We start from the raw sequence: 21,121 nt of genomic DNA on the forward strand, positions 1-21,121 counted from the left end.
TACCAAGCAAATGAACATCAGAAAGTTTAGAGGTACAGATTCCGTGGTTCGGTCACCATACCAGGCAACACATTTGTCCAGCACGCAGCACAGATGAATTCCCTAACAGGTGTCTGGCAGCAAAGATAACATTCAACACTTCAGTTGGCAAACCAAATGCATTTTGCTGCCACCATTAAATCTAGATGCAAGCTGTGGAGATATGATGCAGACCCTGCTGTGTGGCTGAGACAAGATGTCATCCCCAAGTTCCAGTGCACAAAACTATTAACACTGGTCATTATCTGCTGTGACAAAAAAACCTAACCGGGGCTCTCCACACTAACAGGAGACGCTCTTCAAAATCTCAGGATGAAGCCGCCCTTCGTGGTCAGCAGGTGAAACCGGTTCAGTTTGTTCACACTGGCATTCAAGTTCCCTTCTAGGTAGCTGGTGGCAAAAAGAAGTGCTGTTGTTCCAACCATTTCCAGAGGTGTAGGGCCAAGGATCCCACTATGCCTTGCTTGTTACTATAACGTATAGCAACAGAGTAGACTTCTAGAAACCTGCATCAGTGTCTCTTTGATTGCTAGCAGAAAAGATTTATGGCCAGGCAAATTCCCTGAAGCCCTAGCAGTATAATGTGAAGTCTGCTCTCCACCAGAGACAAGAGACCTCAGATCTCCACTTCCCTTTGATGGCACCCTCACCCAGCAATAATGAATCTGTCACCACTGTGAAGTCTGGGTGATGGAGGGAGAGAGGGCTGAGGTCATGTTGATGTCCGTCATCCACCAATATGGATCCCAAGACATCTCTTGATAGATCCGTATGGTGTCAGAGAGGCAGCCCTGAGGTTCCACGTCAGGGCCCTCAGAGGCCATCTGCCAGACGAGATACGGAGGATGTACACAGTCAGGAGACCAAGAAGCTCCAGGGCCATCCTCACTAAGACCCAGGACGAATCCGAAAATTTCAGGATCATATCATGAATGCCCCAGACTTGCTGGGTTGAAAGGAAATATTTGAAAGCCATCATTTTGTCAAGAGAACGGTGGTTGCCTAGAAACACTCTATGACTGATTATCATTTAGGTACATAAATAGGTGTACTCCTGACCTTCAGAGATGGCCAGCGACCACCACCATTACTTTTGTGAGCACCTGAGGCACTGACATAAAACTGAAGGGAAAGGCAATAAATAAAAAATGTTCCAGACTTGCAATGAACCGCAGATAAAGCCTGTGGGACTGCAGGACGGGTATAGGGAAATGCATGTCCTGCAAGTCCAAAGACATTGGTCCTGTCTCCCCTGTCCAGAGCATATAGAATCTGAGCCAGTGTAAGCACTTTGAATTTGTCATTCCAGAAGCAGGTGATCTATGGCCGAAGGTCCAGGATAGGTCTGTGGCCCTTGTCTTTTTTCAGAATGGGTAAGCAGTTTGCAGCAAACTCCTCTTTCTCCTAAAACAGTGCCCTTTCCATGTCACTGTTGGATAGTAAAAGATTTACCTCTTGCACCTGGATTGCAGAGTGCTCTTCCAAAATTCTCTCTGGAGTGAGAGGAAGATGAGGTAATGAGAAATTGAATGGCCCAACTTAGCTCTTCTGAACCATTTCTAAGACCCATTTGTCTGACATATTGGATCTGCAGTCAGGGAGGAAATGCTGAATCCTGCCTCCCACGGGCCTTGCTTGAGAAATTATGACTAAGAGCCTTGGTAGCTGTTGCAGCAGGGGAGAAGAAATTGGAGGACTGTTGTTCCTGCTGCTCTGAACAATTCCTGCAAGCAACACATCCATGGTCCCGATAGGACTAACCTGGCTGCAGTACAACTGGCTGTGAAAGATAATGATGCTTGTGGGCTAGCAATCTAGAGCAGTCTCTGAATTTCTTGAGGTGATGTGGAAATTGTTTTGCTTCTGTCAAGAAACCTCAGCATCCTGCAGTGGTAAGATAACCTTTTAATCATTCTAGCGCTGAATTTGCCTTCTCTCTGAAAAGTCAAAACAACAGGCATATCCATTAAGGATGATTTCATATTACCATAAAATCCACTTGACCTCATGCATGCATGCATGTCTCCTAAGCACAAAAAAGATTGTGCCAATAGCTCTGTTAATACTGAAATCAGCATCCAGCCCTGTGCAGTTTACATGTTTTGCTGTATTTTGGCCTTCATATATTGTCTGAACCAGAGAGGTCCTGCAATCCTCAAACCGCTGGCGATTTCACACTGGCCAATTTCACAAAACACATGCACCTGCCTAGTAAGCAAACCACATTTATAGATTTAAGTGCCAGGCTCGCAGATGAAAACATTTTTTCTCCAAAAGAATCATTTGGCTTTCTGATCTAGATGATTGGTCAGAAGAGATTTAGATTTGCCTTGCTTGATAAAGCCGGGAGAATATGACTCTTCCACTGGAAGGTATTTAGTTAGGGAGTCAGACCATCAGGAGCAGGTCTATGTCGCTGAGACACTGGCCAGCTAACTGCAGGCAAGAACAAAGTTTGGACTATGTAGCAATCACAGGATTAATTCGAGTTTTCAAAAAGCAAGGGCTCAGGTGACGCTGGTGATAGCTGAATATTTGTTTTCATATCCTTGGTGGGCAACTGCTGAACTAATAGTTCAGTTGCCCTTCGGATCACTACTGTAAACAAGGCACTTTCTTCCAATGTTGGGTCCTATTGTGAATCAAGCTCTGTTTCAGGGGAGGTATCTAGAACACTGGTATTTTGTCAATTCAGAAATAGAAGTCAATACCCCCTACTCCTCTAGTTATCAGTGGACTGAGGTGAACCATGTATCTCTTGTTCAGGGTCAGAACCCGAGCCAAAAAGAGAATGGAGCCTCTGCTAGTTGTGCCGCTGTACAAGCCTCAGATTAGACCCAGGCAGTATGACAACCAACAAGCACTCTCATACTGAGATGAATATAGTGTTGAGCCCTACACTGATCCACGGTCCGGAAATGGGTGTCAGTACTCGGTCTTCAACCAGGGACAGTGGAGACAATGTAGGTTTCCTTGCAAAGGAGACCAGAGATATCTTGGGAGCTTTCTGTACTGAGTTAGTAAAGGTCCGGAAATGGGTCCCAAGGGGGTAGACTGCATCAGGGGAGGGATCGCTGGTGGTAATCTGACTGAGACACTTGTGGCTCTATGGGGCCTGACGGCGTGCCATGGGAAGCCTCATCAAAGATGTGCAGCATGGCCATTCTGAAGGCCACTAGTTGCTGCAGGGTCGATGACGGCCCAGAGAACTTGGGGCACATCGTGACCATCCGTGTAATGAGCTCTGACAAAGGACCTCGAGGGGTTGTGATGTGTATTTTGACGCCCTCACACTTTCGCTTTGATTTTGGATTGCCTAGTAGGGCACAAGTCCTACTTTGTTTTTTCTGTTTGAGCTTGCCTGAAGACTTCGAGCAGGAAGTGTATATACCGCATAAGTGGCCTTGTGACTGGGACCAAAAATGAGTCTGCAACCTGGAGCAAAAGAGAGGGACCTGTGTGTGTACCATGCACTCTTATATTAAGCAATGTAGAGCCTCACCTCCTGGTCCCATATCATCTTTGGGTCCATGAGGGAATACTTGTCATATGACAGAGTTATGCCCGCAGCCCAGGAACCAAAGTCACCTTTATGCAGAGCTGTGATCGACATCTGCTTCATCCAGTCTGGACACAGCTTGACGCTTGTAGTTTATGGAGAGGACAATATTCTCTAGCACACTGTCAAACAGTTTTGGAAATCGTGAGAAGACTGACAAAAGTTGGGACTGGAGCGCTGGAAACGCATCAGCAGACACAGAAATACAGAAACTGACAGAGTGCCAGGGTGGAGCTTATATGCAACTTATATGCAACTCCACTACTTCGCATCATTGGTGGTATGGAACCACTGCAGAGGTTCATGACGCCACCTGCCAGCAGAAGGGAGCACTGCTGTTGAAGTTCTCTGGATCCAATCTGACATCTGGAGAAATTAAAAAGAAAGGAATGTTTGGTTAGAAACATTCAACGGAAAGGCTATTTTTGGATATGTGAGTCAACTTAAATAATGAATTTCGACATGCATCGTTGTGCCTGAGTAATGTGGTCCTTTAGATGAGGAGAGAAGTCAGGCAGGACACTGGTAACAGACAGAAACTTTTAATAGTGTGTGTTTTTCATACTGTGCATGTTCCAGACATTCACTGCCCCCAAGATTGTTCACGTTCAAGGAGTGTTTGTAAAACAATCCAGACAAACGATGACAACTAAAACCTAGCCCTGGGTGAAATTTAAATTACATCTGTGTAATTTTGAGAGCTTCGCATCACGCAAAATTCCTGAAACTAAGTCATTTACCATAATTACGGGTCATTAATCATATATTCACCACAAACTCACGGGAGAAGACCGCCAGCAGCTGTTCGGCAGGCTTTTTTTTTTTTGCACACTTTTTAAGTGCAAAATGTGTTCTTTGCACCAAAAATTGATGTGAGGATGCATTTAATTAAACAATAGCTTTACATGAGGGCTTAGCATGTCATGTACTTTTGCCAAAATTGTGTATAATTATAGGAAAGAAAACTACTCAAATCAGATTTTAAGCTGTCTCAGTTTGCAGAGGAAAATCATGTACACTTTACACAGGTAATCTGCAGTTTTCTCCAGTGACCATGGCCTGCTCTGGCTTCTTTTTGATGCTGTTGAGCAAATGCCATTCAAGTAATCTAATGGCTGACTGCTGCATATAGCAGAGAAAAAGCAGACATTTTGGTGTCCACGGTTTTTGGATCTGCAATCTTAACTCAATACCTCCTTCAGGTCTCTTCGGTGAAACTCTGTATCAGTTTAGGGAGCAATAGACAAACTTAGAGTGAGGTCTCTTCCAGGCATCTTTTTTACATTGTAAGTCTTGATTTATACAATCCAATTAAAATACGGAGTCTAATGTTCTCACCAAGGGGCATGATCGACAGGTATTTGCCACGGAACTTGCTGGTGATTTTAATCTCCTGCCGCAAGGTCCAGCCATTTTTGGAGTCTGCGTGATGTGCAGCAGCAGGTGGGTGGTGGCTGACCTAAAAAAGATTTTTTTTTAAAGAGTTAACTACAATCAATAAGAGCTGAAAAAGGAATATAGAATAGGTCTTCTATTAGTACTAAGCAACAACACCCAAACAATTGCTGGAAAATGTACAATATTTAACACAGACATCACAACTGGCAGCAGAATGCCAAAATGTAATCTGCTTCTTCTTTACAGGACTGCATGCAAAGTGTTCTGATAAATGCCATTCCATACCAACACAAATGAAAAAGTTACCTACATTAGACTCTGCCGCGCTTTGGTATTGGCTCAATTACATAATCTACTAGTTACACCAAGATACCTATTGGCTGGTCCACAAACTAGGTCTATAGTTTAGTGTCTGATATGACGCATGCTGTTGTTAATATTACCCGAGCACATCCTGTTCATCTACAAGGGAGCTCAAGCCATTTCCTTCAGATAAAAAGGAAGAAACCAGTATTTACCACAAGTAAGGGGCGTGGGGGGTGATTTGATATTTATCATCCAATGCAAGGTGTGCGTTGGATTTTCTGGCGCGGCACACACAATGCGTAGTTTCTCTCTACACTACAAGGGGCTTGTGTTGATTTCCGGCATGAGATCTTGGTTCCTCACTGCTATTCGGGTTTCTCTTTGAAGCCCAGGGACGCTGCGGGGAAATCCTGGGCGTGTGGGACGAAGTCACAAGCATTGTGTTGATCCGGTAGGCAAAGCGTCAAATTTTCTGTCGCACAGCAGGCGCTGCACCGTTTCTTCACTCTTAAGTCGGGCTGCGCCATTACAGTGCAGCAGTGCGGCGATTTTCTCGTTGCAGGAAGGGGTGTGCATCATTTCCGGCAGGCTTTGCGTTGATTTTCGGTGCACGAGGAGTTTGAAATTTGGACCTGAGACTTCAGAAAACAGGAGGCAAGTTCAATCCAAGCCCTTGGATAGCACTTCTTAGCAAAGTCAGAGGGCAGCTGGGCAACAGCCCTTCACAGCAAAGCAGTCCAGATGAGTCATTTGGGCAGTCAGGCAGTTCCTCTTGACAGGTTGCAGGTTTGGGTCCAGAAATGTCTGAGTTGGTGGGGTAAGGGACAATGTTTGTATACCCAAAAGGGCCTTTGAAGTGGGGGAGACTTCGAAGAGTGGTTTTGAAGTGCACAAGGTCCCCTTTCAGTACAATCCTGTCTGCCAGGGTCCCATTAGGGGGTTTGGCAGTCCTTTGAGTGAGGGTAGACCATTGTCCTTTAAAATGTAAGTGTCAGGCCCTCCACCAACCCAGCCCAGGAACACCCATTCAGTATGCAGATGAGTGCAGGTGTGATTGAGTATTCTGTGTTTGTGGTTGTCTGGGTGAAATGCACAAGGAAGCTGTCAACCAGCCCAGCCAGACGTGGCTTGGAGACAGGCTGTAAGGCACAAATGGATTTTAAGTGCAGAGAATTGCTCACTTTCTAAATCTCACCAATAAGCAGGATTTTCTATTACCATCCTTGCCATACTAAATATGACCTGGTTACCCCTTTCAGATCAGAATCTACCACTCAAGACAGTATAAGAGGGTAGCCCTAATGCTAGCCTATGAAAGGAGAAGGCCTCACAGTAGTGGAAAACGAATTTAGGAGTTTTCCACTACCATGACATATAAAACACACAGGTACATGTACTGCACCTCTTACCTACATAGAACCCTGCCCTATGGCTTACCTAGGGCCTACCTTAGGGGTGACGTGTAGAAAAAGGGGAGTTTAAGGCTTGGCAAGTACTTCTAAATGCCACGTTGAAGTGGCAGTGAAACTGCACACATATGCCTTGCAATGGCAGGCCTGAGACATGGTTAAGAGGCTACTTATGTGGGTGGCACCATCAGTGCTGCAGACCCAGTAGCAGCATTTAATTTACAGGCCCTGGGCACATGTAGTGCACTGTACTAGGGACGTACAAGTAAATCAAATATGACAACTGGGAATGAACCAATGTTACCATGTTTAAGGGAGACAGCATATGCACTTTAGCACTGGTCAGTAAGGGTAAAGTGTGCAGAGTCCTAAAACCAGCAAAGAGAGTGTAAGAAAAGTGGAGGGAGGCAGGCAAAAAAGTAGGGGGATGACCACCCTAAGGCTGTCAGGTCTAACATGTGTGCCCCCCAGCTGAAAGTGGGGAAAGTTACACAACCCCTTGAGAGCTCTCATCGCTAAGGCGGAAGTATCCGGAGAGACCATCAGCATTGGTGTGGTCAGTCCCCAGGCGATGCTCCACTATAAAGTCCATCCCATGTAGGGAAATGGACCACCTCAAAAATTTAGGATTTTCACCCCTCACCTGCATCAGCCATCTGAGGGGCCTGTGGTCTGTCTGAACCAGGAAGTGAGTCCCACACAGGTGGAGCCTCAGCTTCTTCAGTGCCCAGACCACAGCAAATGTTTCTCTTTCTATGGCACTCCACCTCTGTTCCAGTGATAATAGCCTTCTGCTAATAAAGGCTACTGGTTGGTCTAGGTCCTCCTCATTTAGTTGTGATAGAACCACCACTATGCCATGCTCTGAAGCGTCTGTCTGCACAATAAACTCCTTGGAGTAGTCGGGGCCCTGAGCACAGGTGCCATGCACATGGCTTCCTTCAGAGAGTGAAAGGCTTTCTGACAAGCCTCTGGCCAATTCACCAACCTAGGTTGTTTCTTGGAAGTGAGTTCTGTTAAGGGGACCACCATAGTGCCATAACCTTTAACGAATCTACTGTAATAACCAAGAAGGCCCTCACCTCTTTCTGAGTTCTAGGTGGTTTCCAGGCCGTGATTGACTCAATCCTGGAGAGGCTGCACCTTGCCACCACCTACTAGGTGTGTGTCCCAAGCACACCACGGAACCCTGCCTAATCTGGCACTTACTGGCCTCGATGGTAAGGCATGGAGCACCTCTTGGAGGTGGAGTAGGTGTTCCTCCCAGCTGGAACTGTAGATGGCAATGTCGTCTACGTAGGCTGCGCAGAACGCATCCTTACAATACGGGACTCTGTTAACCAACCGTCGGAAGGTAACGGGGGCATTTTTCAGTCTAAAGGGCATCACCCGGAACTGGTAATGTCCCGCAGGAGTTGAAAAAGCTGATCTCTCTTTAGCCCCCTCAGTGAAGGCGATCTGCGATGTGAGATCAAAAGTACTGAGGAATTTGGAAGAGCCTAGCCTGTCTACGAGCTCATCGGCTGGGGGGATGGGGTGAGCATCAGTCTGTGTGACTGATGCGAGACCCCGGTAGTCCACGCAGAACATCAGTTCTGGCTTGGCACCAGGTGCAGCAGCCTTGGGTACCCGCCCCACAGGGACGAGTGGACTTCTCAATCACCTCCATAGCCAGCATCTTGGCAACTTCCTCCTTGATTCTGGCCTTCACCTGGTCTGACAACCTGTAAATGTTGTTCTTTGCAGGGGGACTGTCTCCCGTGTCAATATCGTGGACACACAGGTGTGTTAGTCCGGGGGTGAGGGAAAACAGAAAGGAGTACTGCTCCAGTAACTGGTAGCAGTCCCCTCGCTGGTCCAGGGTCAGGGAGTAAGAGAGATTAACACCCTCCACTGACCCATCACCTTCCTAGGCAGAGAGTAGGTCGGGGAGAGGTTCATTCTCCTCCTTCACACCCTCATCTGTCACCAGAAGCATGTTGACTTCCATCATCTCAAAGTGAGGCTTCAGTCTGTTGACATGGAGCACCCTCAGGGGGTTCCTAGAGAATTGGAGGTCCACTAGGTAAGCAGCTTCCGCTTTACGCTCCTTGACTTCAAATGGGCCAGACCAGTGGTCCTGGAGAGCTCTAGGCTCTACTGGCTCCATTACCCACATTTTGTTTCCAAGGTGAAACTCCACCAGGGTGGTCTTCTGGTCATACCAGCATTTCATTACCTCTTGACTGGCCTCAAGGTTACTTTTGGCCATCTTCCAGAAGTGGTGCATCTGGTTGCGGAGGGCCAGCATGTAGCCTACCACATCCTGAGTCACCCCAGGAAGCCTTTTGGCCCACCAGGCAGGGTTCATGGTATTTAAAAGTGGGCCAGGTAGAAAATTTATATTATAATGTCCCTACAGCTACAAGGCCTTAAAAGCTACTTTTACTGTGGTAGGACTAGCAGTCCTATGTATAAAATCAGAGTACAGAATACAATTCTAATAGTGTCTCCTAGGAATGGGACCAGCTAGTAAAATAACAAAATAACTATTTTATCAGTTATTAAAAATCCAGTTCATTAGTGAAGCAGGCTTTTGAATAATATCAAGGAAAAGTATCTTAAAAGTTACATTTTCCCTTCCTGAAGTTCCTGAAGGCTAATTTGCATTAACTCTCCAGCAACTACCAGACAGTGCTCATCTTGGGAAGCCCAGGAGCACCACCCAGGCAGGCTAGAAAGGGCAGGCATAACTCTTCTGAGCTCCATAGAACATGTCTGGTGAGTGCAGTGTAAAATCCTGCCTGGCAGGCCTGTTGAGCCACACGGAACGCTTTGTCTCACTTGAAAGGGAGAGGACAGCATGCCAGGAGAATTTCTGTGTATCCCCGCTTTGGTTTCTGAAGGACACAGCTAATGCCCTACCAGACTGATGTCACTGGGTTTGTTGTGGGTACAGTGCCTGATTCAAACTGGACTTTAGTGTTAGATGTCAAAGGACACTAGCGATTATCACAGTACTCCTCTATACATGCACAACCAACTGAGCCAACATTAGTGTGGCTGACAGGAACTACTGAAAAAATGCATAGGGCTTCACTGGAAACTTTTACGGCATTGGTTAGGGAGTGCCATGGGATCATTCAACCCACTAGCTAAGCTAGTGACAGGCATAAATGTGGTATCCCATCAGAACACTTTCTGGACCTGCAGAAAAACAGAAGAGGACAGGACCCTGCTGTCTGTGACCTGTGAGGAATTCTGAAGGACTGAACCTGCTCCCCCCCTTTTACCAAGAACAAAAAAGTGGACTCCAAGGTCCTAGTGGCGGCTTAAGCGTGCATGCCTGTGAAGGCTTGGGCACCAGGAAAAAGTTTGGAAACCTTTGATCTCAAGGACTAGAGCTGGGGGGCATATACAGCCATTTCCACAGTGTTGGACTGAATTTCAGATGCAGTACCCTCAAAAGCAAGGATCTCGGCGACATTAGCCCTCAAGGGATCCACTTCATGCTCTGCATATCAAGCAACAAATCTATTCCACCTACAAGAGAAGATCACCTTATTGGAGGGATGATCAACTGACAGAATCACAGACCACCTTCAGCTGCAGCTCAGGTGCACCTGCTCAATCTCCAGCCATGAAGGTGGAGGCTATGGAGGTTTGAGTGCAGTAACTGCCTCATAACTGGGAAAGGAGGTCCACCCTGATTGAAGGCAGAGCTGAGGACACAGAGAAAGAAGGTCTGACTACCACATTCCCTCTCTGTCAGTCTGGGGCAATGAAGATGACTCTGGTGAACCTTGCTCAGAACCAGAAGAACCAAGGGTATGGAAGTAAACTAGTCATAAAGGAGAACATTTCACCTCAATTGAAACAAGCCCCTCAAGGCCTCCTGCCTTGAGAAGGAATGTTGTTGCCTGCAGGTGATGCAAAACCATACGTGGTGATATGAGTTTAAGCAGCGAGTCATCCAGGTAAAGGTGGGCCCTACCACAAAGTACAGGTACCTTGTGTGAGACTGCAGGATCAGTATTTGGAACTATGCATCCTTAAGGTTCAGGGCCTCCATACAGTCTTCTGCTTTCAGTGCAAGAAGAACCTACTTCAGGTTCCGGGTTTGCCTACACTGTAGCTCACCATCTTAGCCTGCTTGTCGCTGTAACAGCTCCCATTAATTCAAAACAGTCAGCTGATCAAATGTTTGCAGAGTTGATGATATGCTAAAAGTGCAAAGTAAACTGTTGATATTCAGCAAACCAAATTAACAAGTTCCTTGTGTATGATGAAATAACTACTTGAATTTGCATATAAAAAGTGTATCTTCTTTCAACTGTCACAAAGCTCAACAATATGGGAGTCATGAAGACAAACCGTGCAAACTGCATGGTCATCCTTCCAGGTTATACTTTTGCTAAAAGAAAGAAACCTGAATGGTAAATGAGAGAACAGCCGAGGAAAGACTCTCTGAGGAAAAGATTAAAAATATTTTACTTAACAATGAACTGGCAAAGTCAACAGATTTAACTTTTGTGTATGTAAGCATTGTAACAAATGAAACATCCATTCACATTTGCCGGCTCAAATAAACCCAAAGATATCCATAAACACACACATCAAAAAATAATTCAAATCCTCTACACACACCATACAACATACAATGGCCACAGATGCTAACATGCCTCTGTGGTCAGAGACAGCAATGAGCCTCAATGACTGCAGGCAGTAATGCATATATATCGAAGACCTCAGATAAGCCCCATGTAGAGGAGCAGCAATCTTACTGTCACCACAGCGGGCAGCCTAGTAGCTCCACGTCAGTCTGAGATGGTCATTTCCATAGGTTACAGTAGATCAGCATTTTCAGGTAGTGGGACAATTGGTGTGGTAGGTGTCAGTGAATTTATATCTTTGAATACTGGGAGATTTGGAAGGATTCAGCGGTGTTAATTTGCAAGGTGGTATTCAAACCCATAATCATTAGATAAAAGTCAACATCTGTCCCAAAACCATATATCTAATTGTGCAAGGCTGCCTAAGCTTTTAATACGTAGCAGCAGTGACAGCATTTTTGAAATGCATGCTGGCCTCAGTTTATCACTATTCTCTTCACAAAGTTTCCGAGGCCGATTTGAAACTTTGAGCGTGACTAGAGGTAAATGGAACAATCCTAAAAGTATGAGAAAGGAATAGCGTGTTTAAAAAAAAATATATATATTGTTTTATTATACAACAAATAGTAACAACTGCAGTGTCCAGGGTGGCATCATGGAAGGGGAGCGAGAACACGCCAATGGGGAAACGCCCCCCCCCCAGCCCCCCCAAAACAAAAACACAGCAGAGTACATAATTGTATTGCAGGTCACAGTGCAGTCACATAGGCACAGTTATCAGCTAATACTACTATATGCAAAGACCAATGTCTACGTGCCCGTAACGTGTGGATGATGCGTGTGGGCATGTCATAATCGAGCCCCAGGCATACCAAAGCATGGGGGTCCAAGTGATTTGAGTGAGTGATTTTGGTTAAAATATTATTAATGTCAGCTGGGAGTGAACATAGGAAAAAACGTTTAAGGAGGGGTCTCCGTGTAGTATTTTGTGACATGATCTGTAACTTAGTGTTAATCCTTATGTCAAGTAATAGCAATGCCATGTCACTGGTGTATGAAGGTATGTAATTGCAGAGTAGTATATCTATTGTTAGGGACCCCTTCATGGTGGATGAATGTCATTTTATTATCTAACTTCACTACAAACATGTCCCAGCTTTCACCTGGTGTGTGTAGCTGACCTTTATCACGTAGTGAGCACAAAACGCTCGCTTTCGCCCATAGTAATACTGTCCGGAGCCATTTAGTAGTTTCTGGTGTCAGGGGTGCCTTCCACTGCATGGCTATCTGCCGCCTGAACAAGATGAATGCTAAGTCAATATATCTGTGGTGATATTTTTCCAACAGATGAGCGTGTTTTAATGTCAAGGGTCACAAAAGGTCAGAAATGCTTCCTAAAACACATTATCTTGATGCCCAAAGGCGACAACAGATGAATGTCCACCTGTGCTGTTTCACTGTGTTGACATCTACAGGTCTATATGTACACTCCAACAACATATGAAATGAACTGCATTGCCACTAAAATGAAGGTTGAGAACATGGGCACGATTGGTATGTTTTTTCAAAGGTGGCCATCATAATGGTTAAGGAGACAATTTTCTGGCACAAGATCAAGATGAAAGAGAAACTGTAGCATGTCTTGGTGTTTATTTGGCCAAAGTTTTATATCAAAGTTAGTCTGGAATGCTGCAATGTTTTTTTTTTTTTAAAGTCAACCTCGCCGTCGATTTCACACTAGTCATGGATCCATCTCTCAACACAAACACATTGATTCTGAAGCCAGCCTCACCCTTAATTAGTGCTCCGGCTGGAGTGTCTAAAATGGTGGCAACGTTGCTACTGTGGTGACACATTCAATTAAACTTTTTGATGGTGTTTACCTCCATGAAAGACATATATCTGAACTTAATGAGAAGAGTTCTGGGGCTTCACGGGCACCGATGGGAATTATTCTACATTTATGACTATTAGTGAGGAAACTACGATGCAGGACTACTGGTGTCTTATGATCAATGTGGCTATTTTGAACACAACTGCTCTGTCAACTGCATATAAACCTTCTTGGTGCCTCTAAATTTGACAGTGTTCCATGCTGCCACAGTATGTGGTCATTGCCACCATGTAGAAAGTAAGACAGCCAGAGTGCCTTTAAGTCAAACCACCACGAAGCAGAAAAACACATTGAGAAACTCTTCCCTGCACTCGGCCTTCTAGGTTATAAAAAGATCCAGCGTCAGATAGTTGCAAAGCAGATGTATAATTTCGTGCTTTGCATGTAGGGCCTTTGAGTGAAACATGTTTGCAAGATTTCAATGTCTTCCTTAGGAGATCATTTTCAAAAAGTGTAGGTTTGATCCATATAGACATGGATATTTTGCTGTTTATGATCCTTCTAGTATCTAGTTGATTCCAAATGGATTAGGGAGAAAAATGTATTCAGAACACCATAGGTAAAGAAGTATCACTATCAGAATCCACCTTTGCTCACTGTACTCTACTTGACCCAAAACTGTGAGCTGTGAGACCATGGTGAAAAGCGAGACAAGGACTCACCTGTTCACAAAGCGACCGATAGCCACTCTCCTCCAGCCGGTCCAGCTCAAAGGTCTCCCCCAGAAGGGGGTTGAAAGGCTTGCTGGTGCGGAAGACAGTGGTAGAGTAAGAGGAGACTGTAAAGGCTGCAACATAGCAGAGCTGCTCTAGTGAGCTCTCGCATTTGGCTCCACGATCCAGAAGCTCGTGATACTCTAGGTCTTCAGTCAATCTCTGTAGCATGGATAGAGGCTCATTGAAGTTTACCTGCAAAGAGAAAACAAGAAAACTGTGAGAACCTGCAAACAGAGAAAGAGGTGACATAGGGCAAATTGTTACAGCTGTGTGTAGCACAATTATATTCATGAAATTCTGCATGTTTATTACATTCTACTTATACTATTTGTTAACATGAATTACGCAAATACACCATGTAGTTGAACAGTATGTGTTTCCTTATCTAAAATGATTCACCTATTTTCTCAGTCTATTATCACCTGCTATTTTTCTCCTTCCAAGATAAATCGAGAGCCAACGGGTTACCTTGGCATACTGTGTAAATATGCGTTCTCCTCCTTCTCATCCCCATCCCTTTGGGGTTCTCTAATAAAATGAGAAAACAGTCACACATTCCTTCCTTCCCAAGAGCCTTACTGTTGGCCTCCGGAACAACAGTAGGGCTGGAGCCAACTCATTTGGTCCAAGTCTAAACTGGTAATCTTCAATAGCCATTGTAAAGGGTGAGACTGGACAGAGATTAAGCCAAGGCATAATTTAAGTGCATGTTAATTGTTCCATCAGGCTTGCACCACACCAGTGCAGGTGTTTTTTGTCTCAAACACTTTGGATGCATTGAGACAATCAATGCCTTTTCTCAGTCTGCTTATCAGAGAAAAGTGCAATAGGAACTCTGTGGATGAGCACGTTCACTTTTATTTCAGTAACCTGGATAAGCAAATACACCCTGTTCAATCTGCGTTCATTTTCCCAACGTAGAGGTACGTTTGTGGGTCACATGTGCTTCCTACACTAAACGGTCATACTTTTTTGACCTTATACACACTGTACCTCCATAGAGAATATAAATCTTTAAACTTTATCCTTGCCTCAAATTATTTAATATGCACCATGCTCGATCATTCCTAAGCAGTGAAAAGGATATCTGGTAGCAGACAAATCTTGGCCCAAACTTATACTGCTTTTGAAAATAAAAGACAAGTTACTTAGCTTTGGTAACGCCTTACCTGGTAGAGACTGTATCTAGTTGCAGATTTCTTACCTCTGAATTCTCCCCAGGCATGAGACTGGATCTGGAAGATTTTTCGTGAGCAGTAACCCTGCGCGCCGGTAGGTGGTACTGAACACTTCCGTGTCTGGATTTGGCAGTGTCCATGCCGGGAATGATGCCGCAGTATGTATATAGGTGCTACCCAGGCTTGCTGGTGCCATTTTCTTTTCACGACTTTCCATGCCAGAAGGTTGGAGCCATGCATAACACTGACCACTGGTGTGTCAAAACTAAGACCTTGAATGGGAAGTCCCTGCCCCTAGAAATTCATTCGCAGAGCAGGAAGGATGGGTGGGTCGGTAGGAATCTGCAGCTAAATATAGAATCTACCAGATAAGGCGTCACCAAAGTAACTTGTCCATCTGATAGAGACTTCTAGTTGCAGATTCCTAACCTCTGAATAGATACCCAAGCAAAACCATCCCCAGAGGTGGGTCTGCAAACAAATTTCAAACGGGAAAGTCCTGCAGGACAAAACAGGCAAAGTGCCCATCCCTACGGATTGCTGCATGACAGGTGTCCAGGACCGGAACTCTACGTGCTAACACAATGGTTGCAGCTTTAGCTTTGGTCGAATGAGCGCGCAACCCCTCAGGGGGATAGATTTTAGGTCAGTGCGTAGCAGATCTAAATGAAAAGTACGACACATCTTGGGATGGTCCGCTTATGCACAGCCAAACCTGTCTTCGAACCCCACACCCCACGAAAAGTTAGTCATCCACCCAGAATTCTTTTGTTTGATCAAGGTGGAATGTCAATACTCTTTTTGGGTTTAGGCGGTGGAGTATCTCCTATTCCGCCTACATGAAAAGGCGTGACCACTTTGGGCACAAAAGAGGCCCAGTGTGAAGCACCACTTTTGTCAGGATGAATAGAAATGTAGGGCAGCTTGGATGATAAAGCCTAGGGCTCACTCACTCTGCTACAAGAAAGGCTGTTTTCAATGTGAGAAGAATGAGGGGACAGTTGTAAAGAGGCTTGAAAGGAGCACACATCAAAAAGGTCAGAACCAAATTAAAATCCCACTGGGGCATAATGAAAGGGGATGGAGGGAAGAGGTGAGTAGGACCTTTGGGGAACCTATGTACAATAGGAGACTTGAACAAGGAGGGTTGATCAGGCAATCGCAAAAAGCCAGAAATAGCACATAAATAGCCCTTAAGAGTGCCCCAAGCAGAGCCCTGTTGGGCAAGGGAAAGACTGAACAATAGAACCTCAAAAAGGGGATCAACAGACTTGTTCGTGCATCATGCTACAAATTTCTTCCAACGACATGGGTATAACGTTTTGCTGGAGGGGCGCCTAGTTGCCAAGATGATGTTACATACTTAGGAGGAAGGTCAAAACCTGTCAACTGCAGCCCCTCAATCTTCACGAATGAACGCAGGGAGTGACCCGGCTCGGGTGAAGAAACCTCCCCTCCTGCTGTGACAGAAGGTCCTCCTAAAGGGGCAGTCGCATCGATGGATCGATGGACATGCTCGGCAGCTTGAAATACCAGACTCTCCTTGCCCAACCCAAGGATTACCTGGGCCTGGTCATTCCTGATCTTCTTGAGAACTCTAGTCAGGAGTGGTATGGGCGAAAAGGCGTACAAGCGGCCTGAATTCCACTAGAGACCAAAAGCGTCTCCAAGCAAGTGCTGCCTTGGAAACTGGACTGCGCAAAACTGCTGACATTGCTCGCTCTTGGCGAAGGTGAACAGATTTAATCAAGGCTCTTCCCACTGTTGGCGCCAGAGAGCCTGAGGCAAGATGCCCACACTTTAGTGTAGCTCTGCCGGCCCGGCAAAAAAATGTGTTTATTAGCCTGCCTGCAGATTTAAAAAAAATAAAAAAAGAAAAGAAAGAAAAACATCCTTTTCGATGTGATTTGGAGGGGGGGGGGGGGACAGCTTTGAGTCGCTTTCGAGCCGCAGCGTAACAATGGAGCAGACATGGCAGAGTATATCTGCAGGCCGTGCAGGCCCACGAGATGGCTGGACCGCAAAGTCAGAAACATGGAGGACAAAAGAGGAAGGGTGGCAAGTAGCCCACAGAGACATTGAGGCTGTGTGTTTACAGGGCACTGCATTATTAACACAGTGGCCCGACAAAAGTGTGGAGCTCCTCAGACTGTGGTAGCACAGCCCGACTGATCGGGGGAGACAACCAGCCCACACACACCAGCGTCACTACATGACTGTGCTGCAGAGGCCTGTGTGTATGATGCGGCAACCAGAGGCTTGAGGTTTGCATAGGAGGAATCCTTGACGGGGCGCCCTGTGGCAGGACAGCACCACAGTCTGTGAGGCCCACTGGCTGGGGGATCCCATGGAGAGGCGGTGGCAAAGTAGAGGCAACTCCAAAGGCTGGGGCAGGCCACTCTGGCGATCAAGCTCCCAGGCGACGTGGGGCCCCTGGGATAATCTTGTGTGCCTGGACCCGGAGGGGTGAGGGGGTCGCAGGGGGACACGACTGGTGCAGGGCCTGGCTGAATGAAAGCACCAATGGCTGCCAATCTGCTGTGGAGAAAGCCAAATGTCTATGGCTCATGAGCACTGCTGTGTGGAGCTGGGTGGCCATGCCGTGCGGCTATATGACTGAGAATGAAGTGAATTGACTGTGAGCCCACAGCTGTGAATTTTCCCTGTTAGTGGTGAATGATACGGGGGAGTGTTGATGTGCCCACAACGGGACACTTGCTGAGGCCATGAGGAGCAGTCTTCATTTGCCCACAAGTGACTGATCTGCCTGAAGGGCATACTGTAGGCCAAGGCTCTCTTTGTGATACTTGGGCAAAGCTGCAGCTGAACACTTGTCGCCCTCGTGCACCTGTGTTCTTTGAAGCGGTAACTGGGAATAGAATATTGGAACAGCTAGAGCATACCTGATGTCCCCCTGGGCCTTGCCTGTCGCAGCTGGGAAGGAGGGCTGTGCCGGGAGTGTACAGTGAGGTAGATTTCTAGCCTTAGCACCGCCTTGAATTTGAAATTGTAGGCTAACAAGTTAATATTCTCAGATTGATTAGGGGTAGCAGTACAAGTGCATCAAATAGAACATACAATGGCTAATGAGTGGTGTAGGAAGTTGGCTCTGTATGTGCTATTTCAAAGTAAGGAATAGCATGCACAAAGTCCAAGGGTTCCCCTTAGAGGTAAAATAGTGGTAAAAAGAGATAATACTAATGCTCTATTTTGTGGTAGTGTGGTCGAGCAGTAGGCTTATCCAAGGAGTAGTGTTAAGCATTTGTTGTACATACACATAGACAATAAATGAGGTACACACACTCAGAGACAAATCCAGCCAATAGGTTTTTGTATAGAAAAATATCTTTTCTTAGTTTATTTTAAGAACCACAGGTTCAAATTCTACATGTAATATCTCATTTGAAAGGTATTGCAGGTAAGTACTTTAGGAACTTTAAATCATAAAAATTGCATGTATACTTTTCAAGTTATTGACAAATAGCTGTTTTAAAAGTGGACACAGTGCAATTTTCACAGTTCCTAGGGGAGGTAAGTTTTGGTTAGTTTTACCAGGTAAGTAAGACACTTACAGGGTTCAGTTCTTGGTCCAAGGTAGCCCACCGTTGGGGGTTCAGAGCAACCCCAAAGTCACCACACCAGCAGCTCAGGGCCGGTCAGGTGCAGAGTCCAAAGTGGTGCCCAAAACACATAGGCTAGAATGGAGAGAAGGGGGTGCCCCGGTTCCGGTCTGCTTGCAGGTAAGTACCTGCGTCTTCGGAGGGCAGACCAGGGGGGTTTTGTAGGGCACCGGGGGGGACACAAGCCCACACAGAAATTTCACCCTCAGCAGCGCGGGGGCGGCCGGGTGCAGTGTAGAAACAGGCGTCGGGTTCGCAATGTTAGTCTATGAGAGATCTCGGGATCTCTTCAGCGCTGCAGGCAGGCAAGGGGGGGATTCCTCGGGGAAACCTCCACTTGGGCAAGGGAGAGGGACTCCTGGGGGTCACTTCTCCAGTGAAAGTCCGGTCCTTCAGGTCCTGGGGGCTGCGGGTGCAGGGTCTCTCCCAGGCGTCGGGACTTTGGATTCAAAGAGTCGCGGTCAGGGGAAGCCTCGGGATTCCCTCTGCAGGCGGCGCTGTGGGGGCTCAGGGGGGACAGGTTTTGGTACTCACAGTATCAGAGTAGTCCTGGGGTCCCTCCTGAGGTGTTGGATCTCCACCAGCCGAGTCGGGGTCGCCGGGTGCAGTGTTGCAAGTCTCACGCTTCTTGCGGGGAGCTTGCAGGGTTCTTTCAAAGCTGCTGGAAACAAAGTTGCAGCTTTTCTTGGAGCAGGTCCGCTGTCCTCGGGAGTTTCTTGTCTTTTCGAAGCAGGGGCAGTCCTCAGAGGATGTCGAGGTCGCTGGTCCCTTTGGAAGGCGTCGCTGGAGCAGGATCTTTGGAAGGCAGGAGACAGGCCGGTGAGTTTCTGGAGCCAAGGCAGTTGTCGTCTTCTGGTCTTCCTCTGCAGGGGTTTTTCAGCTAGGCAGTCCTTCTTCTTGTAGTTGCAGGAATCTAATTTTCTAGGGTTCAGGGTAGCCCTTAAATACTAAATTTAAGGGCGTGTTTAGGTCTGGGGGGTTAGTAGCCAATGGCTACTAGCCCTGAGGGTGGGTACACCCTCTTTGTGCCTCCTCCCAAGGGGAGGGGGTCACAATCCTAACCCTATTGGGGGAATCCTCCATCTGCAAGATGGAGGATTTCTAAAAGTTAGAGTCACTTCAGCTCAGGACACCTTAGGGGCTGTCCTGACTGGCCAGTGACTCCTCCTTGTTGCTTTCTTTGTTCCCTCCAGCCTTGCCGCCAAAGTGGGGGCCGTGGCCGGAGGGGGCGGGCAACTCCACTAAGCTGGAGTGCCCTGCTGGGCTGTGACAAAGGGGTGAGCCTTTGAGGCTCACCGCCAGGTGTCACAGCTCCTGCCTGGGGGAGGTGTTAGCATCTCCACCCAGTGCAGGCTTTGTTACTGGCCTCAGAGTGACAAAGGCACTCTCCCCATGGGGCCAGCAACATGTCTCTAGTGTGGCAGGCTGCTGGAACTAGTCAGCCTACAGAGATAGTCGGTTAAGTTTCAGGGGGCACCTCTAAGGTGCCCTCTGTGGTGTATTTTACAATAAAATGTACACTGGCATCAGTGTGCATTTATTGTGCTGAGAAGTTTGATACCAAACTTCCCAGTTTTCAGTGTAGCCATTATGGTGCTGTGGAGTTCGTGTCTGACAGACTCCCAGACCATATACTCTTATGGCTACCCTGCACTTACAATGTCTAAGGTTTTGTTTAGACACTGTAGGGGTACCATGCTCATGCACTGGTACCCTCACCTATGGTATAGTGCACCCTGCCTTAGGGCTGTAAGGCCTGCTAGAGGGGTGTCTTACCTATACTGCATAGGCAGTGAGAGGCTGGCATGGCACCCTGAGGGGAGTGCCATGTCGACTTACTCGTTTTGTCCTCACTAGCACACACAAGCTGGCAAGCAGTGTGTCTGTGCTGAGTGAGAGGTCTCCAGGGTGGCATAAGACATGCTGCAGCCCTTAGAGACCTTCCTTGGCATCAGGGCCCTTGGTACTAGAAGTACCAGTTACAAGGGACTTATCTGGATGCCAGGGTCTGCCAATTGTGGATACAAAAGTACAGGTTAGGGAAAGAACACTGGTGCTGGGGCCTGGTTAGCAGGCCTCAGCACACTTTCAATTGTAAACATAGCATCAGCAAAGGCAAAAAGTCAGGGGGCAACCATGCCAAGGAGGCATTTCCTTACAAGTGGCCTCAACTGAATTCAGAGAAGCTCCATCTTTCCCATTAAAAGTTTGACTTTTTAAAATATTGGTTTGTGAATTACATAAAATATTTCATTATCTGTTTCCGTTTTTTGTGTATTTCTATGTAGCTCACGTCTACACAAATGCTTAGGCTGGGGTCCCTGGCTTCCAGTAATGACTCATTGGGGGTCCCCAGATTAAAAAACGGATTCAGTGGGGGTTCTTGGTTTGCAATAGTGATTAAATGGGG

At 46.6% G+C, this 21,121-nt stretch overlaps 1 protein-coding gene across 1 annotated transcript in view; it reads right to left on the reverse strand.

Annotated features, from left to right (window-relative positions):
- OSBP (oxysterol binding protein) overlaps positions 1-21,121 on the reverse strand; it is a 353,464-nt gene that overhangs the window by 139,092 nt on the left and 193,251 nt on the right. Inside the window, exons 8-9 of the mRNA XM_069227875.1 lie at positions 13,860-14,105; positions 4,937-5,057 (exon numbers count right to left, since the gene is read on the reverse strand). Of these exons, the coding sequence (XP_069083976.1) occupies positions 4,937-5,057; positions 13,860-14,105 (367 nt within the window). The remainder of the gene's footprint in view (positions 1-4,936; positions 5,058-13,859; positions 14,106-21,121) is intronic.

Source organism: Pleurodeles waltl, chromosome 4_1 (genome assembly GCF_031143425.1).
Source record: "Pleurodeles waltl isolate 20211129_DDA chromosome 4_1, aPleWal1.hap1.20221129, whole genome shotgun sequence".
NCBI classification, from domain to species: Eukaryota; Metazoa; Chordata; class Amphibia; order Caudata; family Salamandridae; genus Pleurodeles; species Pleurodeles waltl.